Source organism: Rousettus aegyptiacus, unplaced genomic scaffold (genome assembly GCF_014176215.1).
Source record: "Rousettus aegyptiacus isolate mRouAeg1 unplaced genomic scaffold, mRouAeg1.p scaffold_m13_p_3, whole genome shotgun sequence".
In the NCBI taxonomy this organism is placed as follows: domain Eukaryota; kingdom Metazoa; phylum Chordata; class Mammalia; order Chiroptera; family Pteropodidae; genus Rousettus; species Rousettus aegyptiacus.
The window spans coordinates 108,168,785-108,180,234 of NW_023416306.1; the positions used below are offsets into that span (position 1 = coordinate 108,168,785).

The window sequence follows — 11,450 nt, forward strand, 5'->3', positions numbered from 1 at the left end:
TTCTAAGTACTGACTCACTAACATTTCCTGTTAAAGATTTTCCCCATTTCCCACAGAATTTAGTTAAAACAATGGTACAATTTAATTAGCATTGTTATTCATTACATTATATTTTTCTGTAGATTACCAATTTTCAAACTCTAAAAACTTGTATCCATAACATTTTTAAGCATGTACCTTAAATATATGCACATTTATTTATAAAGTGCACATATATCATTAAATTAATATGTATTATAAATATTAAAAATAGCAATTTGAAGAGAATAAAATTAAAATGCAGTGATATATGTATGAATAATTATATGCATGTAACAAATATTTATAAAATGCTATTTTCTTTCTACCCCTCAATGGATCATCATGCACCCCTTCTAGAATTAGCTCACAGCACTAAACAGACTTAGCATTAAATTTGAATTTCCCCACTATAACTAGTGTTCTTTGTCCTTTTTACACAGAGTTCAACTTCTAATTCTAAGCTCTGTAAAGGAGTGATTTTGGACTAACGATATTATTTTTAGTTTTTCAAGTACACCAAAAAATCATCCATTATTAAAACTGTGTAAATAATTTCTTTATGTGCTTAAACTAATAGCATACACCTACATTCTTCTACTACTTGTCAATCAGAAGGAAACAAAGAAAACTCATTCTAAACTTAAGTATTATAACCACAGTAGTTTTAGTTTTCTTGTCTTTGAAAAAATGGATTAGACTGTAGAATCTTTATTGTTACTTTCATTTATTCTTGCAATGATTTTATGAGTTGAAATAATTAATTTTTTAAAATTTTATACTGGTAAACTTTGTATTATGATATATCATTCATTTAAAGGTTCTCCCTTGGGTGTATATCATTCATTTAAAGGTTCTCCCTTGGGTGTCATACTAGAATCAGAGAAAGAAGGAGGATTGGGATTACATAATAAGTAATTGAGATTCAGATAGTGTCAATTAAGCTCCATCAGCAAGTTTTGAAGTGGCAACACAGAGGTACTTAACCAGAGATACTACTACCTATAGATTAAATGAAAAGTAGAGTTATTGCTGGGATCCTGGTGACCAATTTGGAGTCAGATAATACAATGACACCAGATCAGAGGAAAGGCAATAAGAGATTTAATAAGAGAATACAGAGAACAAAGCAGAGAGTTAGCTGACAAGAACTGGGAATTTGCAGGAACTGAAGAAAAAAAATACTTAGCAAAAATTGTGGGGTCGGTGGGTGAGGAGAAATGAGGTGTGATCCCAAGAAACTAGCTAGGCTGCAAGCAGAGTGCAACCATAAAAATAGAAAGATCTCGATAATTGAATTTATGTTGTATCTCAATCAGAAGTTTCTCCTGTGACTCAAGGAATCTCAACGTTTAGGTTGTTAATGTTATAAAGAGAGTAGTTCTACAGAAGTACATGGTCAAATGAGATTAAGAGCCTGGCTTTGAATAGTATTTCTGTTTATTAATTGGCTTGCTTTAATCTGGAAGTTTCAGAGTTTACCCAGGATATTAGAGACGGTTAAGACATGTTGTTTTAGTTGAAGTGATAGATGAGTCAAATATTTTTAGCTGGAGAAACACTAGGGTCTACGTAGAAGAAATAGTAATAACAATAAATTCTTCTTGATGTACTGCAGGCAGAGGAGATGGAAATAGAAAATAGCACAGTGGTGAAGGAATTCATCTTTCTAGGTTTGACCCAATTTCAAAATATTCAACTCCTGGTCTTCGTGTTAGTTTTAATTTTCTACCTTATCATCCTCCCTGGAAATTTCCTCATCATCCTGACCATCAGATTGGATCCTGGCCTCACAGCCCCACTCTACTTCTTTCTGGGTAACTTGGCCTTCCTGGATGCATCCTACTCCTTCATTGTGGCTCCCAGGATGCTGGTGGACTTCCTCTCTGAGAAGAAGGTAATATCCTTTAGGGGTTGCATTGCTCAGCTCTTTTTCTTGCACTTCCTTGGAGGAGGAGAGGGATTATTGCTGGTTGTTATGGCCTTTGACCGCTACATTGCCATCTGCCGTCCTTTACACTATTCAACTGTCATGAACCCTAGGGCCTGCTATGCCTTGCTGTTAGCTTTGTGGTTTGGGGGCTTTGTCCACTCCATTATCCAAGTGGCCCTGATCCTCCGTTTGCCCTTCTGCGGCCCAAACCAACTGGATAACTTCTTCTGTGATGTGCCACAGGTCATCAAGCTGGCCTGCACAGACACCTTTGCGGTGGAGCTTCTGATGGTCTTCAACAGTGGTCTGATGACCCTCCTGTGCTTCCTGGGGCTTTTGGCCTCCTACGCAGTCATCCTCTGCCATGTACGTGGGTCCTCCTCTGAGGGAAAGAACAAGGCCATGTCCACATGCACCACCCATATCATTGTTATATTTCTCATGTTTGGGCCTGCCATCTTTATCTACACACGACCCTTCAGGGCCTTCCCAGCTGACAAGGTGGTTTCCTTTTTCCACACAGTGATCTTTCCATTGCTGAATCCTGTGATTTATACCCTTCGCAACCAGGAAGTAAAAGCTTCCATGAGGAAGTTATTTAATCAGCTATTAGCCTGATAGAAGATGGGAGGGGATGAATATGAAAGTCAAAACTGGAGCATTTCATCTGAAATTAATTTATTCATTTTTTAAACACTACATCTCCCACTTGTCAGTACTATTCTAGGCAATGGGAGAAAGAGTTATTAATAAGATTGGTATAGTCACTGCTTCCTGAAGGGTACATCTGGTGGGAATAGATACCCATTAAGATGGAAAATAAGTAGCATTGTTTCAGAAAGAGATATTGTCCTGAAGAAACTCAAAAGAAAAGCAAAATGATAGATAGTCTGAGGCAAGGGTAATCAGTTTACTTTTCAGTCTTCAAGAAGGGACTTCTTGAGGAAGTGATAGATATTTTGGCTGATATTTATATAAACTGAAAGAGCCAACCATGCAAACATTTGTAATCAAAGCATTCTAGGCAGAGGAAACAGTGCAAGAATCTGGACAGTAGTAATGAACTACATGTATTTGAAGAACACAACCACGTTCAAGTTGGGATATAATAAGTGAAAGTGAAAATGATTAAAGTTAAAGGTAGAAAACTGGTAGTGTAGAACACATATATAGGTCTATGAAATGAATAAGGGTTTGATTTTTTAAAATTAAAACAAGTAGCCATTCTAAGGTTTTTAAGCAATAGTGATTTTTCTACTACAATTTCACAAATGACTTAAGATTGTGTACAAGTATCAAAAAGCTGAAAAATATCATTAAGAGGGAATTATTATGCTTGTAAGTATATTTTAGAACAAATTAAACTAAAAAATTTCCCCATAATTAGACAGAGAAAGGAAAAAAAAAAACTGACCATTTTCATGTGTAAAGGTCATGGTAACATTTCACCTTCTTTTCTCCAGAACTTCATAATTACTCCTTGCAGATTTTGATGACTTGTAAGCTGTTTGTTGATCTCATCCCTGATTGATTTCACACAGAGTATAATGATGATAGTTCTTTGATGGACCAGTCAGGTATCTTGCAAGAGTTATTTTAAATATGATATGATTTAATATATACAGTTATGTGCTTACAAAACAGTTGAATTGTCCAGAAGAACATACTATAGGCTGGGCATCCAGAGATTACTTCCAGAACAATATAGGAGACAGGCTGTTAAGAGACTTGTTTTGGTTACAACCTTTGCCATCTGTTGTCTGAAAATATCATCAAGCTAGCCGTAGAACTAGGATCAAGATGGAGATCCAGAGCCACTGTGTACCTATCGAATCTCCCCTAGCAAAACAGAACCTCTACTGCTACTGACTCTCTGTCTAATTAGTCAGATTTGAGTCTCATGAATACATTGAAAGAACAGCATCTAATACAAATCTGTTATCCAAAATGCAAAAGGTTCATTTTTTAAAATATTTTATTTTATAAAATAATCAAAATTAAAGTTTTTATAAATCATGTACATGATAAAAGTATTCTGATGATAGAAAAAGCATTCTCATTTCTCATATATCTCCTTTCCTATCTATCCTCACTCTCAAGTTATTGCTTTATTCCTATTTAACTGAGAAAAGGGGACAGAAGAGAATTATTCAAGCTCCTACCACTACATCTACCCTTACACCCGTATTTGGAACTATGTTCCCTTTCAGCTCTCCTGAGACTGGGTGACCTGATATTGCTCCTACAAAAGCCAAATCCTCTATCTGTACATTAGAATCTATCCCCTCTTTCCTAGTAAGGGTGATATACTGTGGTAATTTTCCTTCTCTCTTGTGCACCATGAACTTTTTTCTCCCTAGCAGATTTTTTCCGTTAGCATAAAACCACAACTCTTTCATCTTATAGAAAACCTCTTTGTTACCTTTCTTTTTCCACATATTGTCTCATTTCTCTCCTTCCCTCTACAGTAAAGCTCTGCAAAATTTTTTTATACTTAAGAAAATCGATAGACCTTTTAAGAGAAGTTTTAGCTTTTGGAAAAGTTAAGCAGAAAATACGGAGTTCCTATATAATCTGCCCCGCACTATACATACATACTTTCCCCTGTTAATGTCTTACATGTGGGTGGTACATTTGCTGCAACTGATGAACCAGCATTGATGCATTGTGTTAAAATAATGTTAATAGTTTGTAGTAGGGTTCACGTTTTGTGTACAGTTCTATGGATTTTGAAAAATGCATGTCATCTATCCCTTCCACCAAGCAAGCTGTATCGTCAGTTTTTTTTTTAAATTTCCCCTTAGCTACTTAGTTCTCTCAGCTTTAAATTCCAACTATACATTGATAACCTCTATACATATCTTTCTCACGAACTCTAAGCTCCTATTCCATATCCAGCAGTGGTTGCCAAGGCTACAGCTCTTATTTCATATCTGAACATCACTTTACACATAATATTCCAGAATGACTCCTGACCTTCACCATCCCCTTCTCCGCATCTCACATCCAATTTTGATAAATTGTAATTTGGTCTTTTTAGTCTCTGGTCCAAAATCTTGAATTCATTTAAGAAATATTTTCTCTCATATTGCACGTCCAATCTGTTAACAGATATGGTTTAGCTCTGCCATTATGAAATTGCCAGATTAGATATTCTCTCCTTCAAATTTTACCACCTAGGCACAAACCACCATTATCTCTTGCCTATGCTGTGGCCATAACCTCTTTACTGTGTCATATCTGTTCTTGTCCCATTTTAGTTTTTTTCTTAGCAAGCATTCAGAACAATCTGGTTAAAATATAGTCACATCATTTCCCTCCTCTTCTCAAAACCCTCAGTGATTTCCAACTTACTTAAAATAAGGGCTAAAGTCTTTCTCTGTTATCTATAGAGGTCCATACAACCCTATCTACATGCCACAACTCCTACCCCTTTTCTCTTTCTTACCTCTTTTCCTACTACATCCCATTCCACTCTGTTCAGTACTACTGGCCTCCTGATCTTAGAATATGTTAAATTTCCCATACCTTTCCAAGGACCTTTGACTTGCTGTTTCCTCTGTCTCGAATGTGCTTTCTCAAGATATTGGCATGACTCCATAATTTCTTTTAGTCCTTTCATCAAATGTCACCTTTCACATGAGACCTTTCCTGACCACCCTATTTACAATTTGCAACACACTCCCATGATATTCTATGTCTCCCTTCCCTACATTACTGTTGTTCATAGTACTTATCGCCTATTAACATGATCTATGTTTCATATACTTCTTTTATTGCCTGTCTTTTTTCACTGTGTTATATAATATGAATATATAATATTCATGGAATCAGAAAGTTGTCTGTTTTTTGTCTGCTGCTTGCCACAAAGCAGGTGTGCATAAATGTTTATTAGGTAAATGAATTAAGGAATAATGTGAAAATTACATATAATTCTTCCACTCATAAATATCTAATATTAAAATTTTTTCACTTTTACATGCATAAACACATTATTTTTATAAAAATTGGGTCACGCTATAACTTGTTCTTTTCTCTTAATATTATGGGCACATTTTAAATAAATAAATATAAACCACAATACTCTTAAACAACTATAAATTATTTAATTAACATTTAAATTAATATTTACTTAAATAACTGCCTGCTTTGTTTGTTTGTTTGTTTATTTTATGGTGAAGCAACTCTTGGTTGACCTCACAGATTGCAAGGACCTTGTCAGCTTACAATCTCTTATTTGTTTTTTTATTTTTTATGCCTACAGCACCTGGTCTTCCTAGGTGGTCTCCCATCCAAGTACTAACCAGGCCCGACCCTTCTTAGCTTCAGAGATCAGATGGGATCCGGCTTGTTCAGGGTGGCATGGACATAGACTGCTTTATATATTTAGATTTTTGCCATTGTGAACTAAGTTTCATGATTATTTGATTATTTTCTGGGGATAAATTTTTAGGAGTACAATTACTAGATTACAACGTATAAATGTTGATATATTGTAAAATTCTGTTAATTTAATGTTCCAACAACATATAAAATTTTTTGTCCTATTTCCAAGAGTAGCATTTCATTTCTTTTAAAGATTTGCTATTTGGAAAAGACAAAAGTATTATATTTAATATAGCTTTAATTCTGACTATTGCGAACAATGTCTATTGATTAAATGATTCTTTCACATATTCAATTTTTATGTGAATTGCTTACTTTTAAAAATAAGCCTATTCATTTTGATTTGGTTTGTATCACCTATTAATATATCAAGTAAATGAACTGTCATTTATGTCTAAAACTTTTATTAGTTTTTAAATAAAAGTTTTAGATTTCTGCTTCTGATAAGTTGGAATGACAAGAATTGAATTTTGCCTCCTGCCTGAAACAACAAAGAATGGACAAAATCTACAGATTTCAAGACATTGAACTTCAGGTAACATATGATACTAAACAAACAAATAAGCAAACACAAACAAAAACACAAACAAGTTGAGCTCTATGGTTTCCCAACTAATTTCTCTGAGAGGATTTCTGGTGCACAATGTAGAAAGAGGAAACTTGGAGGAAATGGCTGTGTTAAGCAGAAGAACTTGAGTTTCTGGTGTTCTAGAATCTAAGAGGCCCTTCAGCGAAGTAATTTCTTACATATTTGTTACTTTTTATTATTTTATTATTATTAATCATTTAGGAGGGTAAGGGATCCCAAGATGAAATATACAGTGTACATTTCATCTTGGGATCCCTCACCCTCCTAAACGATTTTTTAAAATTTGCACTTTGAAGGTTCATTCTTATGTTGTAAAGTTCCATGTGTTTTGATAAATCCATAATGTCAAGTATTAATTGCAGTAGTATACAGAAAAATTTCACACCCTAAAACATCTATTTTGTTACACCTATTCAACCCTCCCATCTTCCCCCTGAACCTTAGGCAACTATCGATTTTTTAAAAATTATCTCTATAAGTTTGCCTGTTCCAAAGTGTCATATATTTGAAATCATTTAGTATGTAGCCTTTTTAGACTGGCATCTTTCACTTAGCAATATGCATCTTAAATTCATTCTTTTATTTTTATGGCTTGATATCTCATTTTCTTTTATTAATGAATAACATTCCATTGTATTGATGTACCAGTTTGTTTATTTAGTCACCCACTCAAGGACATTGTGGTTGCATCCAATTTGGGCTATAATCAATAAGACTATTAAAGACATTCACAAGCAAGTTTTTCTTTGGACAAAAGTTTTAAAATCAGTTTTCAAATACCTAGAAATGTGATTGCCTGGCCAAAAGGTAAGACTACATTTATCTTTGTAAAAATTGCCAAACAAACTTCCAAAGTGAATGTTTCCACAAGCAAAAAACATGTGTTCCTATTGCTCTACATCTTCAAGAGCATCTAGCATTGTCAGGTTTTTTTGGTCTTTAGTTCTTTCACTATCTCATTGCTGTTTTAATTTGCAATTTCCTGATGACAAATGATGTCAATCATCATTTAATATGTCTATTTGCTATTTGTTTATGTTCTTAGGAGAAGTGTCTTTCAGATCTTTTTGTCCAGTTTAAATTGTATTTCAGTTGTGTTTGTTCTTATTGTTGAGTTTTAAGAGTTTTTTTGTGTGTCTTGGATTGACTTTGTTATTGGACAAGTATTTTGCATATATTTTCTCCTAATCTGTGGCTTGTCTTTTTATTAACTATTTTCACGGTTTCAATTTAGTAAAATCATGATTATCAAATTTTTTTTTCATAGATCGTTTTTGGTTTTGCATCTAAGAACTCATTGCTAAACTTAAAGTTCCTTATATTTTCTCCTATATATATTTTAGAAGTTTTATAATTTTTCATTTAGCTCTATGATTTATCTGTTGCGAAGACTATCCTTTCTTCGCTGAATTGCCTTTTATTGTGTTTCTTTGATCTACATATCTATTTTTCATGCTGTTTTTATGTCTTAAAATTATTAGTGTGAGTATTACCACTTTGTTCTTTTTTAACACAGTGTTAGCAATTGAAGAATTTTTGCTTTCTTATATAAACTTTAGAATTACTGATATGTACACAATCCCCCTTTCATTTTTAAGGGCTCGTGATTACACTGAGCCCACCAGAATAATTATGGATGATCACCCTAGTCTAAGATTAGTTGATTAGCAACCTTAATTTTATCTGAAAAGTCCATTTCACCAGTTATTGTTATAATACTATAAATATAATATTGTAAATTTATATATAGTTTTTGGTTTATATTTTTATTATATCATATATTTTATTTTATTTTATTTTATTAGATTTATTGGGGTGACATTGGTTGTAAAATTATATAGGTTTCAAGTGTGCAATTGAATAATATAACATCTCTATATTGTATTGTGTGTTCATCATTCATAGTCAAACCTCCCTGTCACCATATATTTGATTTCCTTTACCCTTATCTAATGTCCCTGTACCTCTCTTTCCCTCTGATAACTCCTAAATTGTTGTCTGTATCTATGAGTTTTTATTTTTCATCTTGTTCATTTGTTACTTTCAATTTTATATCCCACATGTGAGTGAAATCATATGATTCTCAATTTCTTCTGTTTGAATAATTTTGCTTAGCATGATAATCTCAAGATCGACCCATGTCATCACAAATGGCAGTATTGTATCTTTTCTTATGGCTGAGTAATATTCTATTGCATATATGTACCACTTCTTTATCCTATCATCTATCGAAGGACACTTCAAACTCTCAGTTCTCTTACATTAATGTTTCATTTGTATTATATGTTTCTTTCATATTATTTAAATATTATGGTTTTACAACACTTTCATATATTAAAAATGCTATTTCTAATTCTTGACTACTGTTGCTTGATTTACTTCTAGAAACATTTTTAAAATTTGTTGAGTCAAAAAACTTAGATATCAAGGAAACATGGAGGAGTGAGAGACATCCCCAGATCTCTCTCCTTGAAATAACAATAAGCTGAACATCTAAAACTCAACAAAAAACACCCAAACTGCACACCAGCACATCTGAGTGTGGGATCTGAGCATAAGAGCTACCACAGGTCAGAATTCCGGGTGTTGGGTGGAAGACTGGGAGTAACGAAGAAGTTGCTTCTCACAGGTGCCAGAGCTCCCTGCAGGAGGAGGAGGAAGGGAGAAGGAATAGCAAGTTCCTGCAGTGAGTTCCCTGAACATTCCTGCCTGGGATAGCTGTGAGCTCCTTTTGGCCAGCTGGCTGCAGGGCCTAGTCATCAGGGCAAAAGGCAGAGAAGCGAGATGGGACTTCAGAGGAACAACAGCTGATATTTCCCAGACTCAGCTGCAAAACCAAGGCTGAGCTGCTGCCACCAACCCCCAATTCAGAGGGTCCCTCCCCCCATACCCACTGAGATCAATTACCACAGAGCCCCAAGAGATTCTGAGCAAACACTGCCGAGACTGTTGCTGACACAGACAGAGACTAAAACTGAAGGTAGAGAGTGTGATAAATATCTACGAGAAAATTTAAAAAAGCATTATTAAGACTTTATATAAAGCAGGGATCCAAGAGGCTTAGACACCACCTACTGGAAACTAAAAGAAAAGTGCCTTCCTTGCAATAGGCTAAAGAGGGATCTTTATATAATAAATCTTCTTTCTAGAAAAACACAAAATACACTTCTATTAATGCCCAGGTGAAGAAATAGTCCATTAAACACCATGAACAACCAAAGCGACAAGTCATCTCAGAAAGAAAGAGAAAAATCTCCAGAAAATAAGCTTTCAGACATAGAAATATGCAATTTAAATGACAGAGAATTCAGGATGATACTTTTGAAAAAACTCAATGAGATCCAAAATAACTCAAATCAACAAATTCAGGAATTGAAAAAACAACTGGATGAGCAGAGCAATGAGATTAAAACCTGCAAAAGGAAAAATAAAACTTCTGGAGATGAAGAACACACTGCAAGAGTTGAAAAATGAAATAGCAAGCTTGGGAAATAGAGTCAACCAAATGGAGGAAAGGGTCAATGTTATCAAAGACAGAAATCTAGAAATAAATGAGAAGGAAGAAGAGAGAATGAAAGAGAAATACAAGAACTAGTTGATACTATCGGGAGAGGAAACAAAAGTAATGACGATTATTGAAGGTGAGGAAAAGGAACAGAGATTAGAAAGCAATTTTCAGGCAAATAGTTGATGAGAATTTCCCAAATCTAATGAATGAGCTGGAGTTTGGAATTCAAGAAGTCAACTGAACACACAATTTTCTCAACCCAAAAAGGCCTGTACCAAGATATGTTGTATTAAATTATGAAAAATCAATGACAAAGATAGAATTCTCAAGGCAGCCAGGGAGAAAAAAATTGTTAACCTATAAAGGAAAACTCATTAGATTATCCTCAGACTTCTCAGCACGAACCTTACAAGTCAGAAAGGAATAGAATCAAATATTTAAACTATTAAGTAAAAGGAACTACCACTTAGAATAATGTATCCAGCAAAGCTCTCCTTTATATATGAAGGAGAAATTAAGACGTATCTACACATACAAAAATTGAGGTAATTCTCCACTACGAGGCCTGCACTACAGGAAATACAGAAAGGAGTCAGTTCACCTAAAACAAAACAAAAACAAAAACAAACAAAAAGGAGTAATTAGGAGTAAAGTGACTATGAGGCAAATAGAAGCAAGGAGTGCAATCCTTACTAAGAACAGGGCAATACAAGCTTATATAATAAGAAGAGAATTGTAATAACAAGATAGTAATGAATGTTGAGCATGAATAAGAACAAACTGAGACAACAATGACTGAAAAAGGGGGAATTTAAAGATCCAAATTTGTAAAAGGAAATGGAGATAAGGCATGTGCAGAAGAAAATAGACTACTGTATACATATATAACTATCATTTACATATTCATAATGGTAACCACATACCAAAGATTCAGAACTGTTATATATAACATAAAACAAGAAGGACCAGAGGGAAAATCCACAAAACCAAACCAAAATAAAAAAACTGACACACAA

At 34.2% G+C, this 11,450-nt stretch overlaps 1 protein-coding gene and 1 pseudogene across 1 annotated transcript; one reads left to right on the top strand and one right to left on the bottom strand.

The window, feature by feature from the left end:
• The first annotated feature begins 1,612 nt into the window (after positions 1-1,612).
• Positions 1,613-2,569, top strand: LOC107517904 (olfactory receptor 4N2). Its single transcript, XM_016159072.2, has one exon. It carries the CDS (start codon positions 1,646-1,648, stop codon positions 2,567-2,569), a length of 924 nt encoding a protein of 307 aa, XP_016014558.2. The 5' UTR covers positions 1,613-1,645.
• A 3,637-nt stretch (positions 2,570-6,206) lies between these two features.
• Positions 6,207-6,325, bottom strand: LOC118600493 (annotated as a pseudogene).
• Between the last annotated feature and the right edge of the window lie 5,125 nt (positions 6,326-11,450).